The sequence below is a fragment of the Diabrotica undecimpunctata genome, chromosome 1, assembly GCF_040954645.1.
Source record: "Diabrotica undecimpunctata isolate CICGRU chromosome 1, icDiaUnde3, whole genome shotgun sequence".
NCBI lineage: Eukaryota > Metazoa > Arthropoda > Insecta > Coleoptera > Chrysomelidae > Diabrotica > Diabrotica undecimpunctata.
Window position 1 is genome coordinate 153,587,479 of NC_092803.1, and position 27,095 is coordinate 153,614,573.

General features: G+C 34.1%; 1 protein-coding gene across 4 annotated transcripts in view; it reads left to right on the forward strand.

The window, feature by feature from the left end:
• The window catches only part of LOC140432397 (FERM and PDZ domain-containing protein 2-like), a 778,164-nt gene that overhangs the window by 739,216 nt on the left and 11,853 nt on the right, over positions 1–27,095 (forward strand). For all 4 annotated transcript variants that reach the window (XM_072520269.1, XM_072520270.1, XM_072520271.1 and 1 more), the window contains one exon: positions 25,935–26,144. In XM_072520269.1, the coding sequence (XP_072376370.1) occupies positions 25,935–26,144 (210 nt within the window). The remainder of the gene's footprint in view (positions 1–25,934; positions 26,145–27,095) is intronic.

Genomic DNA, 27,095 nt, shown 5'->3' on the forward strand with positions numbered 1-27,095 from the left:
AGTTAAATTTGACAGTTGCAGGATCGTAATCTCTCTTTTTCTAATTGAAAATAATTTAATAATTTTAATATTAGTCTTTGTTGTTTCTCGATATATCTCGGCATATTTAAAAAAATTTTATGACAATAAATACAAAATTAAATTTTCACTGTACACATTATGTACACTGTATCAGACATTTTCACAAATGTCTGATAATACTAACCTGGAATGACAGTTATCATTTTATCAGTTGACATTGTGAAAGTACTGTTACGATCGAGACGATCTGCGTCAAATTATATTTATGCGCATCATTGATTGGATATTTATTTAGCGTATTCTAAACTCCAACCAATTATATATCCGTAAGTAGAATTAGCTTTACGATAAATAATTTTCTGAGTTCTATGTATAATAATCACAGACTCACGTTTTTTTCTGTTACTTCTAGCTTAATGCGTTAGAGAGAATTCGATCAACTATGACGCACTGAAAGAAGTGTTTGGGATGAACTATAGTTTACTTATTTAACATTTGGTATAATTTAGCATATTTCACAAAAAACTGGTTTTCAAATTTTTCTTCACAGGTTACGCCCCCTAGCGGTTAACCCAAAAACTTGAAAGTTATTTCCAGCGAGTTCTCTTGGCCACTTATACTAAGGAATTTTTTCTCCTAAAGTAATAACATGAATAGTTTCTGATATATAGCCGAGAGATCGGTTTATTCGACCGCCCGGTACGTTTATCTTACAGGTAAGTAACAGCAACATAATTTGACAGCAACATGACGTGAAAAGACGATAAGAAAAGTGGAACAAATTTAATTTGAACGTGGAATATAAGAACATCAGGAGAAATAGAAGAACTACAAAACATAATTGAACAAATGAAAATCTACAAAATACATATTTTAGCGTTTCAGAAAATGATATTGAAGAACAAAGGCATCTGGACATATGGATAATACCTAATATATCACGGCAATTCACGAAGTTTCATAATAAGTGAAAGATACAATAATGCGGTAAAAGTTTTACCAACGTTAACGAAAGGATAGCTATTCTGAAAATGATTGTAACGTTCTTTGATATAAATCTCATTAACGTTCACGCGCATACAGAGAGCAAAGAAGCAGAAGAAATGTTACACTATAGAATATTATAAAGTCAAAATTTGTATCTATTAACAGAAAAAATAAAAATATACACAACAGTTATAAGACCCGTAGTAACGTATGGATCAGAAACATGGACATTGACTAGTGAACAAGAAGAACAACTTCTTAGATGGGAAAAAAATTTAAGGAAAATATAGGAACCTATACAAGAGAATGGGGAATGGCTTATAAGACTGAACCACGAAATAAATAGAGTATTTAATAGATTGACTATCACAAAAGAAATACGAAGTAAACGACTGAGTTGGTTGGTACAAGTAGAAAGGATGGATAAGAAGAGAAATACAAAAACAGTAATTAAAGAAAAATTAAACAAAAAGATAACTACCAAGACGTATGCCCAGAAAGATATGGATTGATGGTATTAACTAGGATTTTAAAGAACTGGGATTACGAAAATGGGAATAACAAGCAAAGAAAAAAAAATATGGTCAACTATAGTCAAGAAAGCAAAATATACGTGGCACTGAAATGATCTCCTTAAAGAATCTCCTCATTTGAGATTACTTTTATTACATTATATGCCAAAACTCCGTTAGGGTTCGCTATGTTTTACTAGGTATTTAATTGAAAAAAACTATCGTAAGAAATTGTGAACGCTAAATGGAAATAAAGCTAAAGCAATAAAACTTTTTAATCGAGAAAATAATATTTTAGTTTTTACCAAATTAGTCTATTTTTAAAAGCAAGTTATTTTAAAACGTAAACAGGAACTGTACTTACATTAAATTTGAAATTGAAATATACAGAAATAGCGCAGCTACAAATACTCTTTGACAAAATAAGTTCTCCGAAATTGATTTCCTTCTTTCAAATGTTTGAAACACAATTTTATATTGTTATTATTTTGTTCTATACACTATTTCATATTATATACCTATTATGTTGGTTTATAAAATACGTCTTATTTCCCATATTATCTTTATAAATATGCATAATTGTACAGAGGTGTCGAAAAAATAAAGTATATCACAGTTAGCTCTGTAGAACAAAATTTTAGCAATAGAACGTGATCGAAAATACATAAAAATTTAAATACTGAAAACGTGGGATACTTTGGACCTATGTCTTTCTTTGCTTGAAATTAAAAATAAAATAAAAGTTCTCAAACTGTATTGAGGAAGCAGATTTTAAACTGTATTTCGGTAGTTTCTACTGAGATGCAGATCTGTGCAGTCATTGACACACTTCAATTAATTCTTATAATTACCTATACACGGTTCACAATTTGTTGATAGCTCACTACAAGTTTAACCCTAATTAGAAAACTGAAATACAGAGAGGATAGGTAATACGATATAATAGTAAAAACCAACCTAAAACTGACGGTTTAAGACGTTTTCGACTAACCCACCTTATATATGAAGGAATACAATACCTTATAATCCTATTACGGGGGTGTTTTGAATGGTTAGAGATGAACGACCAGTGTCGTAGAGTATATGATTGAAACATTTATTTGAACTAAATAAATATATTTTTTAAATTGTACTTATGTAAATTGTATTTTTTAATAAAACTTATTGATTTTTTCCAAAAATAAAAAGTTTCTTGCCATTTGTAAAAGATACATTTATTTAATTAAGGAAAAAATAAGGCAAAATTTCAAATGTGTTTTAAATATATCCATTATTTTCGAATCCGGAGAAAACTAATAAATATTTTTGAACAATTTAAACGCAGAATGAAAGACTACATTATTACTCAGGGCAGAAAGTCCCTGAAAACTTCTACAATGTTTATTTTAATATGATATGTAACAGGGGTGAAAATAAAAGAGAAAATATAGTATAATTTTTAATTGAAAATATTGCATGCAAAATAAACTTTTTTTTATTCTAAAAAATATTTCATTCTGCCTTTAAATTTTTCAAAAATGCTGTTTAGTTTTCTCAGGATTTGAAAAAAAAAAGGATACATTTAAAACACATTGAACATTTTGACAGGCGACATTTTGCGCCTTTCCCCTTTAATACATTACGATTACAACTATTACTTACCTTATATAATTACGATTAGAAAACTATTCAAATTCAAAATAAATAGGATCAACTTCGGAATCCGAGTCATCTTGAGTGTTAATAATTAGCGGTTGTGTCTCTACGGTCGCAGTTATCAAGATCCCACATTTTTTGTTCTTCTATTACATGCCTTACTGCATCTTTCCAGTTTTGTTCTGTAATATGTTGTAAAGACTCGTATAACAATTCACGCACAGCTTGTATTTTATATAACGTATTTTTTCTAGCCACATAACTTTTCATTTGTGCCCAAATGAGTTCAATTGGATTTATTTCGCAGTGGTAGGGTGGAAGTCTAAGGACTGTAATGTTTCGCCTTTCCGCCATTTTGTCAACTACGTATTCCTTGAACTTAGATTTGTGTTGCCGGGCAATTTTTAGAAGTTCTGCTTTTACCATTCCATCTTCGTAAGGCAGATACTTATTTCGCAGCTAGTCAAGAATATCCTGTTTCTTCCACGTAGTCGTTGGAAGTCTTTCTACTAGTCGTGAATGATAAGGTGCATTATCTAATACTATAATTGAATTTGGTGGTATGTGTTCAATCATCTGCTCAAAATACTCTTCGAAAACATCAGCTGTCATCTCGTCGTGATAGTCTTTTGTGCTTTTGGACTGAAATTCCAACAAACCATGCTTAACAAATCCTTTTTCACTACCAATGTGAGAAATTATTAATCTACTGCCTTTACCAGAAGGTGGGGAGATACCAGTAGACCAACCTTCCATAAAGGCTTGCCTGGAGCTTAATATATTTTTATCTGACCAATTTTTTTTTAGAGTATGACCTGAGTTTATCCACGTTTTATCCTGGTAGAAGATGGGCCTTCCTTCAGCCCGGAATTTTCGTATGGATCTTAGATAATATCTTCTCCAACATATTATCTCCTCCCGGTCAATCAAAAGTGATTTTCGGTCTGATTTCTCCCACTGGAAATTCAATTCTTTTAAAACTTGCCACAATTTAGTTCGTCCGATATGAGGCAAATCCGGGTCGTCTCTAACTTCTTGTAAAATTTTGTTTAGGTTTGGTATTTCTTTTTTGAAAAAAAATCCATGAATTTTCCTTCGAATACCATTTTTGGCAAATTCATCAATTTCAATAGGCTTTTTCCCTCTCTTTAAGTGTTCGTTTGTGTTTGGGTTAGCTATACCGTGTTTTTTTCTTTCTGATAGGAACCTATATATAGTTGACTCTCCTACGTCAGTCATGTTGGCACAACTTTCGACTATGTTGCGAACAGTGTTTGTGGGATTCTGAGAAACCAGAGCATCGTGAACATTCAGGACAATAGTCTTCTCTCTTGGTGAATAGACAGACTTACTGACTGTACGCAGCAGTACCGGTGTAAAACTTGATGATGTTGATGATGAAGCCATCACAAACAATCCAACAAAACGAGCACGAGCGAAAGGTACGTATATGTTCGTAGGTATATGGAATAAAAAATCACTCACTCACTGCATATAATTCGCAAAAGAAATATTCGAGACGCTAATTACTGCCGTAGACGCGGACACACCGACGAGCCGTAAATTACATGCGATCAAAAACGTACTAAACAAAAAAATTGTTTTCGTTCGTAATAACTTTGCCCTTTTAAGTTAAGTTTCGAATATAAACTGAACAAACGAGGCACGTGGCCAAAGCATACCCATTATATTATTAAAAATCTGGGTAATTCCATCCTAATTATCTTGCAACGAATAGTACCTTCGGATATGAATTCCAGGTTTTCTAGTAAAGTGATTAAACGCGAAGATTAGTATTGAAATATCCAAAAAGATAAGATATTCTTATTTACAAAATTGTTAATGGTTAAATTCTTATTTTTATTAATATAATATAATTACATAACATTAGCCGTGAAAGTTTTAATTGTTGTTTGCTAAATATATTAGTATTAAAATATTATTAATATTATATATATATATATATATATATATATATATATATATATATATAACAGTATTAAAAAATATTATATTATTACTTAATGAATAAACACTATAAACACCCAGGAACGCCTATGGTTTACGACTGTTTTATGAGTTTGAGGCACATTTCGTGCTCTCAACAATATATGAACGGAGAATACAGAACCAGTACCAGTAGTTTTGTCACAGTACAACCCCACATAGCAATGCAACTGATATAGGTAAAATGAGTAGAGCGTTACGATGCGACCATTCGCTCCTGGCGCTAGGATAGTAGTCTCAGAATTGGTAGTAGGTAATTTATTATAGTTTATAAAAAGTAAGCTTTTACTTGTAAAATACATTGTTAAATTCAAAACCACTATTAATAAATAAATGTGTTCCGATTTGTATAGACGGTACAGCAGGCAATATCGTTTTTTAAAACCTCAAACATGAAATAAAGAACCAGTAGAAGAAAACACATAAAAATAAAAGAAAACATCTAGAATAAGGTTCAATACGGTCATCAACTTAAGAAGATAGTGATAATTATGATCTCATTCTATCAAGCCATTGTCACATAGTTTTTTTTAAAGAAAGAAAGAAAGTCACATAAACGTTGATTTACTTGTGCTTCTTTCAGTACCTTAAAACCTTTGGAAGAAGAATTAAAATCGATTTTCCATGAAGGAAATTGTTATTGAATAGAATGGGCTACAGTACCTCTGAATAGCTTCTTTTTTTTTTCTAAGGGTGGAAATTTTATAAAAACCGTTCCAGGTTAACACATGCCTAGGAATGGCTGGCGTGTGTTGGATTCAGGGTAGAGGAGTACATCCGATCCCATTTCCCCCTAGAAGAAGATTCTGCAAACGTAAGCCTTCCTGTTATCCTGCTTACCAACTAAAAACTAACCTCTCTCAATTGTGCGCAGTTGACTCTCGCACGTACCGTACTCTGAAAGTGGAATGGCCGCTGAAAGGCTGACGACCCTTTCGGTACACTACCTTCTCTTATCTAGATCTTATGTCTGTCGTTGGTCCGGCTGGTGTTTCTCTTCATCTTTCTTTTTAATAACTGCTCGAATGTAATTATGTATACTATTCCATCCCTCCTTACTTCCCATCATCTTCACGATCATCTCTCTCACAGTCACAGGGTTCATACCTATTTCTCTATACATTTTCTTTATCCCCACTGCCCATCTACTACATTTCAGCATTGTGTGAGTAAGTTTCGAAGTATATACATACAGTATAGGCATTTGTCTGTATATGTCTTTCTGAACCTATAAAGATACGCCCTCAAAATACCCACGTCCTGTAAGCACTTGCGTCAGGAAATAATCCAGTCGCCTATGACCACAGTTCACCCAGTACCTTAGGCTCAGGATCAGCATCTTATTGCGCTGGGCAATATCTTCCGTGCTGTTTCACTCCTCTTTTCATCTTTTCATTGAGCTTTTCTTTTCTTTTTTATGGCTATAGTCAAATGCTCTCTTCTCTCGTAGATATGTCTCCTTTTTCCTGCTAACATATTCAAAGGAACGCAATTCCTGATAGTCTACAAGGCCGACGCAGATACAGATCTGTATCTGATACGTAATTCTAAAGATCCCATCAATTATCTGAACCGTAGTGGTGTTTATAGACTAAAATGTTCAGATTGTGATGCCACCTACATAGGAAGAACATGTAGATCATTGTCTTCACGCTCTCTAGAGCACACAAAAAGAGAAAACACCTCCACCTTCTCTCAACATCTAAAAGAACATAACCACACCCCGAATTTCCCAGAAGACGTATCACTTATCCACAATATCCCCCAAAAAAACTTTCTCAAACTAGCCCTATACGAAGACATACGAAGACGAAGACCAAAAATAAAAAAGTCCAAATTGTGTTAATCGCCATGTCTCATTCAATTGAGACTTCCTTCCACTCCATCTCCAATTATTCTCATAACCCACATCCTTAATTTACTTCTACAATATAATATACATTTATCATTATTCGTTCGTCAACTATTCATCTTACTTAGTTCACTCCACAACCACTTTTCAATACATTAAACTCTCTATCTTTCCCCACTCCTTTCTATTTAACCTAAATTTCAGGTCTGACCCCTATATCTAATGTTTTCTTTGCTTCTTTTCGACACAACTAATCTTCTCACAACTTCCTATCCTCGCAACATTTTAAAACATCACACTTTTCTTTTTACTTAAATTTAACAGAGTTACCACAACCATTCTACTTTTGCAGTCCTTACACATCTGGTCAATATATACCAATAGTCTATCAACTTTTTCTACCCAAGTCAAGCTCATGAACTTATAACTTATCCTTTTTATATTTCTCATGTACCTAGTGTTGCTTTATAACAGATAGGGCCTTTTCTCCTTAAGTTATAAGTTGAGTGTACCTATCCTTTTCCATCCCTCATCTTATTTTACTTACCCATATAGCTCCCACAGGATTTGGTTTCGGATCTCTGGAGACCCCAGCCTCCTGTAGAGTCTTTCCTCTTCTCACAACTTTTTTAAAATTACTCATTCTCTCTTTTTACTTAATTTTAACAGAGCCACCTATAAACATTCTACTTTTGCAGTTCTTAAATATCTTGTCAATATACAACAATAGTTTATTAACTTTATCTACCCACTTTAGCTCATGAACTTATAATTGATCCTTGTATATTACTCATGTACCTGGTGTTGCTTTATAACAGATAGGGCCTCTTTTTCTTAAGTTATAAGCTGAGTAATGTATGATCAACATATTATAAAACCACGTTTCAACCATCAATTTCTGTTCGTCTCATATAGTTGTTAACATAAAAAAATAACTAATCAACTTTATCCGATAACACATAATCAGTTATTTATGTTCATGAACTTGTAACTTAAGAATTCTTTTATATTAACCAGGTACCAAATGTTGTTTTTTAACGTACAGGGCCTTCTATGCTCAAGTTATAAGTTATATACCACTTGAACACCACATTACAAAAGTATTTTATTGTATTCACTTAGTAGCATTTTCAAAAATATTATTTCCTATTTCACCCATCAACAATAAAATCTCAAGCATCCAACTTTCCACATATGTCTATTTTGCATTTTCCAGGTACCAAATGTTGCAAAACATAAAGGGCCTTTTATTAGAATCCTGATTTCACACCTATTTATTAGACCTGTGTATGGTTGGTTGCCTATCAGTACCCACATAATTCTTCACCACAATTCATTCCACATACATTAATCAATAAAACACTTTTCTCCATGTTCTTAACATAAATTCAGGACAAATTCACAATTTAAAACTACAACATTGACGGTTGCTACTGTTATATTATTTTAACTTTAACTTATTCAATTTTCAAATATTGCTGGCTTCTGTCATATTTAGACACAGACATTAAGTTACACTGACTGCTTTGTTGAGACTTCCGTCCTAACATGTCAATTTTGTCATTCAAATCAGTTGCTACAGTCTGTCCCAAACCCTTCTTTCAGTGCGTCACTAATTCTGACATAATATAGGATTTTAAGAATGTCGAGAATTATTGCATGTCATTTTAGTTCAATTTGACAGTTGCAGGATCGTAATCCCTCTTTTTCTAATTGAAAATAATTTAATAATTTTAATATTAGTCTTTGTTCTTTCTCGATGTATCCCATATTTAAAATATTTTTATGACAATAAATACAAAATTAAATTTTCACTGTAAAATGTCTGATAATACTAACCTGGAATGACAATTATTTTATCAGTTGACGTTGTGAAAGTACTGTCACGATCGAGACCTTCTGCGTCAAATTATATTTATGCGCATCATTGATTGGATATCTATTTAGCGTATTCTAAACTCCAACCAATTATACACCCGTAAGTAGAATTAGCTTAACGACAAATAATTTTCTAAGTTCTATGTATAATAATCACAGACTCACGTTTTTTTCTGTCACTTCTAGCTTAATGTGTTAGAGAGAATTCGATCAACTATGACGCACTGAAAGAAGGGTTTGGGACGAACTATATGATCAAGTCCTCGTAGACACTTCGTCTCAGGACCAGCAACTTCATGTGGAGTCGTACGTTGCCATGTTATCATATCCACTGGTAACTTTAACATCCTAAAATATAAGACTAAATAATGTAAACTAAATTGTAACATATAACTTTTAACGGGTTTTTACCCTGATATTTAGTGGCTCAAAACATGTACACCTAGTAAGTATTAACCACATTTTGTATTAATATTAAGTGGTTATATACTTTTTAGGACACTGATGATGGAATATGGATTCCGAAAACGTTTTGTCTTCATGACATAGCCCGTTTGGGGTTTTTAATTTATATACCTTTTATAAAGGATTTTAACAAAAATTTTTTGTACTATTAAATGCTACACTATTGTACGGAGATAAGGGATGGACGCTAAATCCAAGAATTATGTCACGTCTGGATTCTTTTGAGATGTGGTTGTACCGGCGGTTATTAAAAATACCATGGATCGAGAACCTATCAAATAATTGAAAAGAATCGATAAAGATAAGGAACTATTAACAACGATAATCAAAGAACTGCAGCTTATTTGGCCATATCTGTAGAAAGAATAAGTAAAACTCTGCAGTTGATCAATGAGGGCACAGATATATGATTAGCATAAGATGGAGAAAAATTCCAGCTGGTGGTGGATTACTTCCGATGAATAGAGAGCGCATGAAGAAGAAGAAGAAGATTTCCAAAATGAGATTAATATTGAAATCTTGAAGTGTCGACCGCGAACCCTAGATTTGATTCGAATTGACCACCTTTGAATTGTTCTGAAAAACTAAATTTGGCATTATGTACCTTCTCCATGACTTGTCAAGAACTGGGTTATACTATTCTGTTAAAATTGAAAACACTGTAACCATCCAAAGCTTGATAATAAACCTATATGAATGTAAACGATTTGTCTCTTTTCACTTTTTTTGTACCTTATCGCTAAAGTTTGTTTAATTCGCTCAACTTCAAATGAAAATAAAATTTTGCTTATTGCAATATTGTTTAATTATCGTCAATCACCTTATCTTCCTCTTGACTCGCTTTACAACTCAGGGTGAGCCTTATACCCTATTAGTATTAACAGGAATATATAAAAATAATATGATATAGTATGATATAAGTAGTAAACAATGAAATGAAATATATTATTGTAAATAATAAAAAAATCGATTGGCATAACTCATAAATTATTATCAATTCGAAACAGAATCGCACTTACCATTTGTCAGCGTCTAAACTCATTGTGGTGTCACGTTGCTGCAAGGAAACGATCAGCGATGTCGCGACGGGAAGAAATATTCCTATTTTCGTAGAGGCCATGTAGAGTGGTGCTCTGGGATTATTTGGGACGGCATGTGTACCGTAATAATTAAAGCTGTCATCTCAATCTTTTTGTCCAAAATGGAGTATACATTTCCTCAACAAATTGATATTTTAAAAGCTTTTATTTCAATTGTTCGGGGGTAAAATTAATGGTTTCCCAAAAATGTGTGAAGATTTAAATAAGTGATTCTCGGATTCGACAAACATATGAATATGCCAATTGTTTTGTGGTAATTTTAAAGCCTGTAATAAATATGAACAAAAAAATAAATGATTAAAATATAAAACTAATATTAAAGTAAGCACTAAATACTGTTCCAAACACTTGTACTTTATCCTATTATCTTCACTATAAAAACCCACTCAGAATCACCATTCCACAAAACAGCACAAAAAATGAATACATATCACGAGACTTTTCGCTGTATTTTCCCACTCACGGATTTACTTAATTCCAGAACAAATCTCAAGAAGACAAATCAAGTTATCTCATTGAAAAATGCGCCTCGGTAAGAAAACAAATTATATTGAAAGTCGTAATGGAAACAAGAGATGCAAAAACTGGTTAGCTTTTTGTTTAAAAATAGTTGAGATATTTAAGATAGAATTAAATAGTTTTTTCTGTACTACAGTGAGAAAGAATTTATAAGTTTAAATTAAAATTATAATTTTCAAATTGTAATATTCTAAATGGAAATCGAAAATTCAATCAAGAATAGGAAATTACAAATTGTAGATTTAGATTTCAACTTTACAAATTGATACAAATACGCTACAAAATACGCATATCCGAGAAAAATAAGAATATTTTTATGGATTTATTTGTATTTATAATAATATACATTTATAGTAAGTAATAAAAGATCTGGTTCACAGGCAAAATAATGTTGTCAAGGTCCCTTTAGATGTCTCTGTCCACTTTATGACGTATTGGATGGCATTTTGAATGTTGTAACAATAAAACACTGAAAACTTTGTTTTCAAAACTACCACAAAATTTATTTTAAATTCTTATCACTACAGCTGTTTCGGCTGATTGCCTTTCTCACTTTAGAAAGGCAATCAGCCGAAACAGCTGTATTGATAAGAATTTAAAATAAATTTTGTGGAACTTTTGAAAACAAAGTTTTCAGTGTTTTATTGTTACATAAAACGAATTTCCATCAAGTAACGGTCGAATCCATCAATTATTTTGATTGTTACCTAATTCTTTCCACGGGCATGTTCCACACCATGCCAGTCTGCCAATTCCCTCGTTGATCAACCATTATGTTGTAGTGCGACAGCAATATGCGTAAAGTAGAAATTTGGAAAAATAGCGCCAGCGACTGAACGATAGATTTTTTTTTTATTGTTCTCTACAACCACAGGGAATATTAGCGACTTGAAATATAATACAATTAATGTTACAATAACTTATTTAAACCAGTGTCTTTTAAATAACTTATTATATTTTTAACATTAATGTTTTCTCTTAAGGCTTACTTTTTATTGATTAAGATGGTATACCTCTTTCTTGTAGCTTGGGATTGTTTACAATTAGTTAATATATGTTTCACGGAAAGGGTTGTTTGGCAATCTTCGCACATTGGTGACACAGTTCTAGCCGCAATCGCGTTATTCTCACTTGGTGTGGTCTGTTTGATGTTGTTTGGGGCCACGGTTTCATTAATTGTTCAATTTATTTTAGTTTATTTTACGATACACTCCACGTATTTTCCTACGCACTTGATTTCAGATTTCAGATCATAAGAAGAAACTTTAATAATGTGAATGGAATCCTGGCTGAAGGATGCTGAGCGGGCTAGTTGGTCTGCTTCTTCATTTCCTTGTATAACGGAATGCGATGGGACAAACAAGTCGATGCCGATTTTTTTTTTTTTTTTTTTTTTCGTTTAGTTTCGTTATTTTTAGTTTGATCTGTAATTCGATTGGAATATTGGTATATAAGTGTTTGATAGTGTGGACTGGAATTTAAATTTTATGAACGTATTTGTGTGAGAATGACTACATCAACACCGTCTGATGATTTGAATGCATCAGTGTATATATATCTACAATAATTTTGATAAGTTTTCATTTCTTTTAAGAATGACTGTTTGATCATGTCTCTACGGGTTTCACTTTTTTTTGTATACACTTAGGTTGGTATTCATTTTGGGAATTGATATTAACTAAGGTGAAAAAGTTAGGAAATTTGATAGGAAAACGTCAGGAATTTGAAGATGTAGGTCGTGAAGATCTCTTCTAACTCTTTTATAATATGATGGATCTAATCTTGTTGCAGAGAAAGTGTTTTGAAATCGATTCTTGAACATATTGGTATAAGCAGGGTGCTATTTACTACTAGCTATTTTAGCGGTGGTTCTCCTGTTAGGCATTGTAAACTTTCTTCTTCTTTATGTTTCATCTTCTATCGAAGGTTGGAATTCATCATTGCTATGCGGACCCTGTTGACTGCCGCTCTAAATAGTTCTGCACTACTGCAACCAAACCATTCCCTCAAGTTCTTCAGTCACGATATTTTTCGTCTCCCCACATTTCGCTTTCCTCGAATTTTACCTTGCATAATAAGCTGTAATAATGAGTATATTTTCCTTCTCATAACGTGGCCTAAGTGGTCAAGTTTTCTTGGTAAACTTTTCATTTGTGACATTTGAAACGGCCATATACTCCTATGTTAACATGGTGGACAGAACTGGGTCACACAGAGAAATGTCAATTGCCGATGTTGTGCCATTTTGAATGTTGAATTTAATTGGTCTTCAGTCGTTATGAACGATAGATTTAAGAATGGTATTAGAGTACTAGTGAGCTGGTAGGGAGTGATTTTGAAAAGTAAAATCGAATCTACTTCCCTTCAGTATTCCGCAGAACGTTATTCTTGTACTACCTCTATTTATATTGCATATTTCCAGTACCACTCCACAATCTTCTTCGACAAGAATCTGAATAAAATTCAAATCTGAGTTCGACGTTGAATAAAAGTATAGTCTAATCTAATCTTTATTCCAGTTGTGATATTCTTCACCTTACTTTAATCTCTCAACGGTATTAATTGTTAAGAGAAGTGATCATTTGAGTGGTCTTCGACAAAAGAGATAGCAGCTGAAACTAAAAAAATAGCTGTAGCTATTGATCATAAGCTACAGTTGCAGCACATCCACATCCAAAGTATTATTCGAAATGATTTCACGTAATAGTTTTACGACAAAGCTGCCATTATCAATCATGGGATTGTTGTATCATACTAGCTTGAAGAAGGTCTTCAACCCTATTCATCTTCGATTAAATTAAGTGGGGATATTTTATGCTAAATTACAATACTTGCACCTTCATTAAAGGTCATTCAGGTCAAAAACTTAAATTAAATACCAAGGGGGATGCAAACGCACCCAAGTTTTGTTTTATTTATTTACATGTTTAACGTTTGTTGATAAAGTACAGTTGGGTTTTTTTCATTGAACGTTTATAAGCATTAATACCACACATGTCCAATAAATAAAAAAATATTGCCATCAACCACTGTTCAATCACAAATTAGTCCATTAATTTGTAATCTCACATTAATCTTAATTTCCTGAATTTGTGTAGTTTTACCGTGTATAATTATGAAACATATCGATTAGTATCTTAATTACAGTTTGTTCAACTTCCTGCAAACTATAGATTGCCTAATATGTAATGAGGAAATGCCTGCAATCATTTTCTCGGGTCAAATTATATTTGCCAGCTTTCAGAAGTCAAAGATTGTGTTCTATGCAGAGGACAATACACTTATTTGATGAATCTTAGCATTTTAGTGAGATATTTTACTCCTCGACTTCAGCATTTTATTTTGTCATCGTCGATCGAGAAGAATCGGACACAGGGAATTAGAAACAATTCGAAATTATAATTACATTCGAATTTGTCCAACCACCGATTACTTTTTTTGTGTAGAGTATTTTTTGCCAATTTATCTACTGCTCTCTTTATTCTGTTACAGAGCTAATTTTTTAATGCGTTTTCTATCTTTTCTCTAACTAAGCCAATAAATGCTTCGATTTCTTCTTCTAAAATAGGATTAAAGTTGACTCCTTTCTTAAAATAATAAATAATAGCTTCTCTGATTGTGTCAAATAAGATTATTTCCATAATACTTCTGACAAAAGCAATTTAAAAGCTTTTTTACACTTTAAAATTTGCTTTTCTTTTGTCACAAATGGCATCTTGCCCACTCACTACCATCTTTAGAAACATACTTTGGGTGACGGCTATCTAAATGTGCAGATTAATCTAACATATCAATGAAATCTGCAGCGTCACCTTCATTATCACTAACAAACAACTCATCTTCCTCTCTATAAGTTTTAGTCGCCATATATGTTTCTTCTATCACCAGCATTTTCCTCTAATGACAAATCTCCATAATCACTATCACAGTCATTAGTTTCGAGTAATGCTTATATTTCTTCCTCGGTAAGCTTTTTGTTACTCCGAAGTTTAGATGACTGGCAGGATGCCTTAATAACACTATGGCGAAACAGACACATTAACACTGAGATGAAGTCAAGAATTTATAAAACCAGTGTAATACCAATAATGACATATGCCTCAGAAACAAGACCCGACACAGCCACAACGCAAAGGCTACTGCAAACGGAAGAAATGAGAGTATTGCGAAGAATTCAGGAAATGATGAAAAATTATTTTGGCATTTATTTACAAGGACTGATGACTGGAGTGCCCCTGCAAAATGTCAAGGTGGAGTATTTTTAGTGGTCCATTCTGTTTATTTACCATATACTCATACATATATACAAGTTTATATTAATAGTTGCTTTTATTTTTACCACTCCTTCCAAAAAATCTAAAACAAATAACCAGGAAGAAGGAATATTTCTCATTTAGTGTGTAAAAGTGACCGACGTAAAGTAGTCTTGCTCTTTGTCGCCACTCATTTCTGTCTATCGAGTCTTCTTTATCTAAACCTTTCTTTCTTAAGTCTTTTGTCACACAGTCCTTTCCCTAATTAAGTCGTTTCTGATCCTGTCCTTTCTAATCTTACCCAACATCCATTGTAAAATTTTCATTTCAGCTACCTCCATCTTCTCTTTCTGAAAGTTCTTTACAGGCCACACTTCACCGCCTTACATCAACGCAGGTCTCACCACACTTTAGTATATCTTGCCTTTCAGCCCTTTCCCGATTTTTCGATAACAAAGTACTCCGATTATTCTCTTCCAATTAAACCAACCAGCCTGTATCCTGTGGACAATTTCTCGATCTGGTGTCCCATTTTTCGTAATGTAGGAGTCAAATTAATAAAATGTTTCTTCTCTTTCTAGTTTTTCTCCAAGTAATTCTATATCCCCAATCATTCCTCTACCTTCTAACCACATATACTTCATTTTCGACCTGCTAATCTTAAGTCCTCCCTCTTCAAAAGTCCTTCCTTAACTCTGCAACTTCTCTTCCAACATATCTTTACCCTCCTCTACTAACACGATATTATCAGAGTATTGACCAAGGAGCCCTCTCTCTTACTTTCTCTGTCAGTCATCCATAACAAAATTAGATATGGACCCAGTGAAGAGTCTGGATGCAAAACAACCGTCACTGGAAAACTTTCGGTCAATCCGACACAAGTTCTTACTCAGGAACCTATTTCTCTTTCATACATCTCTATAACTCTTGTGTAGGAATTATGTCGAACGCCTTCTTAAGATCTATAAATACCAAATTTAGTTCTCTTTTCTTCTCACCGTATTTCCCTACCAACTATCTCAAAGCAAATAAGGCATCCTTTGTCCTCATCTCTGGCATAAACCCAAACTGTTCTTCTCCTATCGATGTCTTGGTGTCTTGGTCTCCTGGTGTTCTTCATTTAGCAACTTTCCGAATTACTCATATAATCTTTGGTTTATTTCAACATCGGTTCTTACCACTCTTCCATCGCCACTTTGTCTTTTGCTTTAGCAATCCTGTATAACCTTTTTATTCCCTCGGGTGTTTCCAACTCTTCATACAGTTGTGCAGACGATCTTTCCTTAGCAGTAGCTATAGCGCGTTTTACTTCCCTCTTTGCTACCTTGTGTATATCCTTATTTTCCTCTCTTTTAGACCTGTCATACCTCTTTCTAACCTCTTTATTCTCTCTAAGCGTCTGTCTCTATTGCTACCTTATATATATATATATATATATATATATATATATATATATATATATATATATATATATATATATATATATATATATATATATATATATATATATATATATATATATATTGTTGTGAATTTATTAAAAGGTTCAATATTTATAACACTTACGGATTTAATTTATTTCTTTATTTATATTAACTTATCTGACAATAATTTATATATTATATCCGTACGTAACAAATTCGCGGGCGCGGGTTCAGAATTAACTGTTCCTTCCAAATCAAATGTCCTTTATATATGCCATTGCCTTTACGCTAGAATCATCGAACAGCCTTCTCGATTTGCGGCGAAATTATAACGGTAAGGCAAACGGGTATTTTTTACATCGGCTCGACCGTTTCTGGAAGGTCCATTCAGGTAAATTTCTGCCGGCTAATAGAATACTCTCGTAAAATCTAAAAACAGAACACATTAGTCATAATATTTACGGTTATTTTAGGCCAGGATAATTATCGTAACATTGCCCCCCTCTTAAAAGATGGTTCCTCCTGGAACCTTGTCGGGACTGAAACCGGAACTGTATGCTGGTATCGGCAACTGGACCCTCTTTTACAACTTCCAGTTGTATAAAAATGACAAGGGACGGTTTTCTCTCCGCACCAGTAACTATGCGGATTGCAACAGACTAACACCTGGACTTCGGTGTCTTTAAAGATCTCCTCCACCATATTTCGGATAACCCTCCAATCTAATTGGCGGCACTCCAACTTTGGCATGGCTAACTTTTGCACGTCGGACTCTAGCACGTGCTCTCTCAATTGAAGTAAGGCTTCCCACACATCTCGGTAGGTAGGTTGGTCACGGGCAGTGTCTTTTGTTACCAGGTAGAAAAGGTAACGTGATGCATCTTGGAGTTTCAAGGTTTTACCGGGAGCTGGCACCTGGCATTGAAGTTCTGTAACTCGACCAAACTTCCTTCGAAAGACGGATGCCAACCCTGGTGCGTCTTTGATACTGGCCGGGATGGTAAGGGCCAGCGAGTAGTCATCGGGGAGCGCGAGTAGATCTTGCTTTTCTTCAGTGGTAACACCATGTCTTGCTTTACCGGTACCTCCATAGGCACCCATGAATTCCTCAAACGTGAGGTCAGACACGTCTTGGACTTGGTTTACTTCCACTTCTTCATCTACGTCGTGGTCACCTTCGAAAGACGCCAGCCGGTTATGGTGTACTATCATCGGCTTTCCCCTCGGAATCTTGCTTATTCGGTAGATGACATCGTTGATCTTCTCCATGATGAGGTATGGACCTTCCCAAAACTGCTGCAATTTGGGAGAACAACCTTTTCGCTTCTTGGGATTATACAGCCATACTTTGTCGTTCTTCTTAAAGCAACCCTTTTCGGCTTGTGTATCGTACCGTTTCTTCATTCGGTCGCTAGCGATCTGAAGGTGGGAACGGACCAACTCATGTACATCGTCCATTCTTCTTCGTAATTCGATCACATAATCTTCACCTGCTACATCTTCTCCAGGTCGACACCCAAATTCTAGATCACAAGGTAGTCGCATTTCGCGTCCGAATAGGACTCTGGCTGGTGTCTGGCCCGTTGATTCGTTAACAGCAGATCTGTAGGCCATTGTGAAGAACGGAAGGTATTGGTCCCAGTCTCGCTGATGATCCGACACCATCTTTGTCAAATACTTGCCAACTGTCCTATTCATTCGTTCTACCATACCATCCGATTGCGGATGATACGCGGTAGTTCTTGTTTTCTTCATGCCTAGTCTATCACATATTCCTTGGAATAGATCACTTTCAAAGTTCCTGCCTTGGTCACTATGGATCTCCAAAGGCACTCCAAATCGGCTGATATATTCTTGGATCAACTTATCTGCAACGGTGGCGGCCTTCTGGTCTGGAAGTGCATAAATCTCGACCCACTTAGTGAAGTAATCCATTACTACCAACATGTACTTGCCCCCATTTTCACTTTCTGGAAATGGCCCTGCAATGTCCAAAGCTATTCTTTCAAACGGGCTTCCAACATTATATTGTCTCATAGGAGCTCTCCTTTTCCGGTGAGGCCCGTTACTCGTAGCACAAATAGTACATTTCTTACACCAGTCTTTTACGTCGTCGGAACTGTTCATCCAATAAAACCGTTCCCGAATTCGCTGAAGGGTTTTCCTTACACCAAAATGCCCTCCCGATGGACTGTCGTGTAACTGACGAAGTACTTCGGCTATTCTGCTCTTTGGGATCACCAACTGTCTTCTTTTCTCTGAACCGTCATCATTTTCCAGGACTCGTTTGAGCAAGCCATCTTCGATGATAAATGAGTCCCACTGGGCCCAATACGTCTTAACTACTGAGCATAGGTTTGATATTTCCTGCCAAGGTGGTCGACGGTTTTCCTCTTTCCATTTTCGGATTTTCTGTATAACTGGATCTCTCTCTTGTTCTTCCCTTCCCATCTCTTTCCATATCTTTTCTTCGAAGGCCAACATATCGGCAGCAACTTGGTTTTTTAACGAAGACACTCTATCGTCAAGAGCAGATATCTCTGAAGTGACTTTAGAGATGTTAGCAGAAACTTTGCTTTCCAGAGAAGAAATCTCGTTAGAAACTTTGCTTTCTAAAGAAGCGATGTCGCCGGATACTTTGTTCTCCAATGATGCGATGTCGCCGGAAACTTTGGCTACATCACCAGAAACTTTGGCTACATCACCAGAAACTTTGGCTACATCAGAAGAAACTTTCGAAATCGACGAGAGGACAGCATCATGCTTGTCTTCAAATATATAAGTTTCTGGATCTAGTCCTTCTTCTAGCAAAGCGTTCTTTAGTCGTTGGACTAACTCAGCCTTTTTTCCGGTAGAAGCTAATTCTCTGTCTTCGAGATGTCTTCTTAAATTCGTCACTGTGAGCTCATAAATCGTAGCCATTTTCACAATTTATTTTACGTATTCACTTGTATTATTATTATAAGTCTAATTTATGTTCGATCTCACTCTGACACCATTTGTTGTGAATTTATTAAAAGGTTCAATATTTATAACACTTACGGATTTAATTTATTTCTTTATTTATATTAACTTATCTGACAATAATTTATATATTATATCCGTACGTAACAAATTCGCGGGCGCGGGTTCAGAATTAACTGTTCCTTCCAAATCAAATGTCCTTTATATATGCCATTGCCTTTACGCTAGAATCATCGAACAGCCTTCTCGATTTGCGGCGAAATTATAACGGTAAGGCAAACGGGTATTTTTTACATCGGCTCGACCGTTTCTGGAAGGTCCATTCAGGTAAATTTCTGCCGGCTAATAGAATACTCTCGTAAAATCTAAAAACAGAACACATTAGTCATAATATTTACGGTTATTTTAGGCCAGGATAATTATCGTAACAATATATATATATATATATATATATATATATATATATATATATATATATATATATATATATATATATATATATATATATATATATATATATATATATATATATATATATATATATATATATATATATATATATATATATATATATATATATATCTTTCTCTCTTTTAGACATGTCATGCCACTTTCTAGACTCTTTCTTTTCTCTTATTATCTGTTGCACTTCATCGTTCCACCACCAAGTTTTTTTGTCTCTAGGAGTTTCTTTACCAGATGTTTTTCCTAGCACCTCCTCTCCCTCTTGCACCACAACTTTACTATTGGCTTCCCACCAGTCATTTACCGAATTTTTTTTCTCAAGCTCTTTCAACACTCTACTCTTAAAGACTTAGTCTTTAACTTACGTATCCACTATCACCGGTCGATGTTAACTAGCTACACACTCACCCTTTATCACTTTACTGTTGGTAACCTCTTTTAGCTGACTTCTTTACACAGCACAAAATCTATCTGACTTTCCAGATGATAGCCAGATCCCATGCCACTGCATGCAAGTCAATAAAACTATTTTCTTCATTATTTTTTATTCCCATCCCCAAACCTCCGTGAACTCTTCCTATATCCGCTCTTTCTCTACCAATATCTCCATTTAAATCACCTCCAATAAAACACTTCAAGGGCACTCCAAAATTATTTCTTTTGTTATTGCCTGTGTTCAGTTGAACACTCATTATTCTATCACCTCTTCCGTTTACCCTTAGAAGACGTTCCCTCCACTCGTTCTTCAAAATAATACCAACTCCATTTCTGCTGTGGCTGTTCGAACTACTATTTATTAACTTACATCCATCTCCAAGATCTCTCGACTTATAACCTTTCTAAGGAGTTTCCTGCACACACAGTACACCACTCCTTCTCCTCTGCATGAAATCCGCGAGCTCTCTTTCTTTACCTGTCATGCTTCCGACGTTAAGAGTTGCAATTCTCAGGACTAGCTTCTTTTGCCCCTTCCGTTCTCTTAGGATTGCCCTAGCTCACTTTTCGTACGGTTAAAATGATTCGGAAACTGCGCTTCGCTTACGGGGAACGCTCTCTATAAACTGCTTTCAATAATCGTTCCTTTCATGGTTTAAGCAAGGTTTTTACTCCGGATGCCCTTCCTAACGCAAATTCTCCTCCTTTATCCGGGCTTGGAACTGGCACTGGTAGCTACTGAGTTACTCAATTCACCCAGCAACTTTACAGGCGAAATTTTACCGACATAAAGTAGTAAAATACCAATAAATTAAATAGAGTCAAAAACTGTTTTCTTGTGGCATCTTCATATTAAATATTGTATTTATATGAGACTAAACCGCAATTGATTGTAATGAAAATTATATTTTACGTTTGTTTTTGACATTTCAATTAGTTTCCACGCTTAAATTGTTATACCAATTTTACAGGTGTCTTACTTATTCTCGATCTTGGAGACAAAAAAGCAATGCTTTTAGAGTTGAAAATGTCTGAGGGTGATGATTTATGGTGTTTATGTATAATAATTATATATATTATTGAAGATGATGTATCTCTGACCATCTATTTATCTATTAATGGTGGTATGTTCTTATTGCTTACTTCTTCTGTTCTTTTTTTTAGTATTGATAACCAGAGCCAGCTAAATTCTGTTGATGTCCGTGCATGTGTTCTAGAAAGATTTCTTGTAATAAATACAATATACTAGATATTTTGAAACAAAAATTCCATTTTTTACTAGTGGACCGAAAACTTTTTACATTACCTTATCCTGATATAATTAGTTATATTATAAATGGCACCCCTGTGAAGTTATATATACATTCTCGAATTCCATATTGTTCTGCTGGAATCATTGCCAAAGTTTCCACCAACTACTACTATTTAAAATAAAGTTTAGAAGTTCGCTAAAGCTCGGACATTTGCTACACTGTCCCATAATCGAAACAGTAACAAGGTCCTTTGTCGCAGGAGGCTATTCGAAGTATAAAATCGCAATCAGAGATTCGTGATGTGAATTTATACCAGGATAAAAGGAGCATCAACGATGTTGAAGTTCTTAGAGTGCTGAATGGAAGGGATTATATTTTTCTCGTGCTGCAAGCAATATAGATGTCCAAAAAATCGACTTGAATTTTTGGGAGAATTTTATTTATTTTTGGCATATTGATAGTAAAGCTTACGTAAACGTACATGTCTTATTTATTTTTTCTACAGGAGTATAGAATGTGGATCGGATCATTTATTTATTGACAAAGCTTAACAGGTCTTGAAGGCCTAGGGCTAAAATACAATTAATATTATTGATATAATATATATATATATATATATATATATATATATATATATATATAAATATATATATATATATATATATATATATATATATATATATATATATATATATATATATATATATATATTACAATCGGATCATTACTTACTGAAATCTTTAGCTCAAATTTCATGTTAACATAAAAACAATCAAATCTCAACAGAAAACTGCGGAACAACTGAAAGAATCAAAGTTTAATATAAACAGCCTTTATGATGACATCAAACGAAAATCAAACCATACTATACCAGAGACCTAATTACGTATATGTATACAACAACACAAATATTCTTTATGCCCGCAAGTTCACATTTCATGGGAACATTTTGCGTATCACAAATTGCTTACCTCCCAAGAAGTTGACGATAAAAACCAATATCGAAACAAAGAATTTTTATAAGAATAGTTATAAGATGTAACAACTAAACATAAGGACGAACACGCGAGGAAGTGGAATTATGTCTAGGTGGAAGCAAGTCTTCGGAGACTTAGAGATTCATTCGAAATCTAAGAAGGGAGAACATAAATATAATGAACCTACAAACCATCAACATCAATGTATTTAAAAGTCACTACGCAAAAAAACTATAAGGACCCAGACTTAAGCTTCCTCAACAAACACCTAGAAGATTCCAAATCCATGGACCATAAATTGACATCGGAGACCTAACTGTCAAACTTATAAAAGCCATGAAAAATAATAAAGAAACTATGGACCAGACGGAATCTCTGCTAAAAATGCAACACCAACGCTTGTTAATTTACTGACTGAACTTTTTAATAGATACTTTAACAGAAATAGTATACCTGAAAGCCGGAAAGTATGATGGCTTAAACCGATCCATAAAAAAGAGGATAAGACAGACTGCAAGAACTGCCTCTGCATCTGACTTAGCAGCACTTAGATTATACTGAAAAATGATGAAAACCCTAGTCGAAAACGTGGAAAAATATGAACCACTTCAACTTGAACAGCAAGCTCTATTTCGAGATATACGATCTTGCATTGAACACATTACTATACTTTGACCAAACTAAATGAAAAAAGAATGCCTATGGATAGCATAACTCATCTATTACTTGAGGTTACCGAGTTTACCGAGTTTACCGAGAATTTAAGTGTATATAAGGGATTAAAGTAAGGCTGCAGTCTATCTCCAACAATCTTCAAGGTTTACCTGAATAAGACACTAAAAAAATTGAGAAGATCATGCTCTGGAATGGGTATACCAATAAACGAGGAAACAACCTTATATACGCTGATTTGCTTTTTGTATGATAAAAGATAGAGCAAGCGATAAAAGGCAAAATCGGTGAGGATCAGGCAGGCTTCACGGCAGGAAGATCATGCATAGACCACATATACACACTGGAACAACTGTTGGAAAAGAAAAAAGCAAATAATAGAGATATACACTTGGCATTTGTGGACCTGAGAAAGGCGTATGACTCTGTACCAAGGTCGGAACTATGGGAGGCAATGTACAAATTAGAAATACAGACGGAACCCATAGAAGCTACAAAAGCTCTGTATAAAGAAAATAAAGTGTCCATTAAAATGGGAACAAGAATCATAGGAGACTTCACCACAACAAAAGGGCTCCTGCAGGGTTGTTCCACATCTCCAACCCTATTTAAAATATACTTAGAGAAAGCCTTGACTACATGGAAAAGAAAATGCGAAGGCATGGGAGTACCGGTACGGAACGAATACCTATATACGTTGAGCTTTGCAGACGATCAAGTAGTGATTGCACAAGACCAAGACGACCTCAGCTACATTAAGAAGAATATACCACGGCTGACCTAGATATTAACCTCGCGAAAACAGAGTACCTATCTACAAGTGAAGAAGACATAGAAGATCTACAGATTGATGACAACGTAACAATCAAAGGAAAGGATAAATTCAAATACCTGGGGTTTATAATCACGAAAAAGGCAACAACAGAGGAAGAATTTGCACAAAGATTAGGACAAACAAGAACAGCAATCCGACAACTTAACTCAGTATGGTGGGATAGACACCTAAATATGAAGACAAAAACGCAGATTTATAAAACATTAGTGCGAAGTATTATGACATATGGGGCTGAAAATTGGATCATAAACAAGAAAAACAGCAGTAAGATAGTTGCAACAGAGATGGAATGCCTGCGAAGATGCTGCAGAGTAACAAGAATGGATAGGAGAAGTAATGACGAAATAAAGCAAAGAACATCAATAGAAACAGACATACTAACATATATAGAACAAAAAAGACTAAAGTGGTATGGACATGTAAGAAGAACTAGCGACAGCAGATGGATAAAGAAAATAACCGAATGGAGCCCCATAGGAAGGAGGAAAACAGGACGACCCCGAAAATCATGGAGGAACGAAGTAGACGACGCCATGAGTAAGAGAGGCCTAAACGATGGAGGATGGAACAACAGAGAGAGATGGAAACGGTTGAGCGAGGGAAGGCAGTGAATACTGTAGAATCCCTAAATATATATATGCTTTATGTAATAGAATCATAGTATTGTCTCCTGCTTTATATAATGAATCATAGTAGCGTTATTCCAGTCTGTTGGAATAAAGGCGTTGCGAAGGCAGATATGGAAAACTAGTTTAATTTTTTTCAAGTAATATAATTATCTCCTCCAATTTTGAGTGCTTCTGACTCTTCGCTTGGGGTTCGATTATTTTTCATTTTCTTCGAGAACTTTTTGATTTCTGATTTTGTTATGTCGGGCATTAAATCCGATCCTTAGATCTTCATTTTGTGTTGTTTATTTAGTTTCTTGCTATTTTGTTTTCGTTTATCCGTTCCACATATCCTTTTCGTCCAGAACAATCGTCTAGTCTTTACAAATGTAACGCTGCTATGTTTAAAGGACCAACTTACATTTTCCTTATCGCCTCTATACATGTACCTCAGTGGTTCGTCGTTTTTTGACAATGTCCATGTCTTTGATCAATAGTTATGAGTTTTATATATTAGTATTTCGTGATAACTAGTCATATCTTAGGTGATTAAATAGTCTATTGTATCCTCTTCTATGACGAAAATATATACGTGAAAGAATGATTTTCCCTTAACTACATACTACAAAAAAGATCTATTCCAGTCAACTTTTTATATTAAGGTTTTTCATCATAAGTCTGACCAGTTCGATAAAATTAACAATTTGTCAAAAAAATTCTATATTTTAACTTCAATATACAACAGAATTATATATATATATATATATATATATATATATATATATATATATATATATATATATATATATATATATAATATATATATATATATATATATACATATATATATAATAGAATTTACAATGGCGACTTTTATTAATATTCTAGTTGAGATATTCGCAACAAGGTATTTCTAGTTTTACTACAGATTTTATAATAAAATCTTTATTGTCAGAATTTTCTGCTTTGAAACTTTTCAGATGCGATAAATAAAGCTAATCGCTGAGAAATTCAAAAGAATTCCTTCTTGTAGGATATAATGCGACGTTATATGTGAATAATTTTATTGCAGGAACATGGTCAAAGAGATTATTTTCTATTGGAGCATTACATTCCTGAATCTATGTCTTCCGCTATTGAAAATACCGAAAAACTAAGACATGAGCTGATCCAAGCTCATGTTTTAAAGCACGGAATGGACGGTGACAAGGCAGAGGAGAGCTTTATATCGCTAGCTCAGTCACTACCGCATTATGGAGGACATTTTTACACTGCAACATGGGTAAGAAATTTCTAAGAATTTGCTTAGATTAGTATATTATTAGATTAAGTTAAATATGTATGTGGATTTTACAGATTTAACTTTTAATGAGAAAATTAATTAAAAATAGTATTTAACATAGCAAAAAGAAAAATTTACTGAATTACTTACATGTAAAAGTAAATGGCGAATGGCAGTATTCAATTTCAGAATATATTTTCCGGAACAATGTTTTTTTTTTAATTTATTAGAGAAATAATGCTTCTAATTCTATGATTAACCAGCATTTCATATTTTTGACCTAATCTGCTACTTACTATCTATGTATTCCAATGGTTCACTTTGAAATCTAATAATTATTGTTGCACACTTCACTGTTGTGGCTAGGATTACTGCCCTATGTTACACTAACATTTATACGCATATCACTATCACACAAGTTCGAAAGATTCGGTGCGTTTGAGCCTGCGGTTTTAATTATCTAGAACCTCCCTGTTTGCATGGTTATGGAGTCGGTTTTCGTGATCCTTGGCAATCTTCATTATTTCTTCTTTAATTGTTACTATACGGAATTCCCAATGTAGGTCTTTGTTGCGGATATACCCCGGAGCGTTGACTATGTTCCTTAGTATTCGGTTTTGGAGTCTTTAAAGGCAAGCATAGTTACTCCCACTGGTACCATATCTGTAGACCATAGGACTATACTGGTTTGAGCTAATATTTGTAAACTAATTCCTTTTTTTTTTATTGTTAATTTTGAGTCGCTACCTAATAACCGATATTGCTTCTTATATTTTAGTTTCAGTTCTTCAGTTTTTTTTTGACCTGTTCCTGCTAATAATAATCCTTAATTTGCTATTCAAATGTATCCCTAGTTAAGTATGTATTTAATTGTTTTCTTGTACGAAACGATTTTATTGTTTAGTCTAACTGATTAGAAACGGGCAGGAGTTTCTCTAACACCGTCCAAGT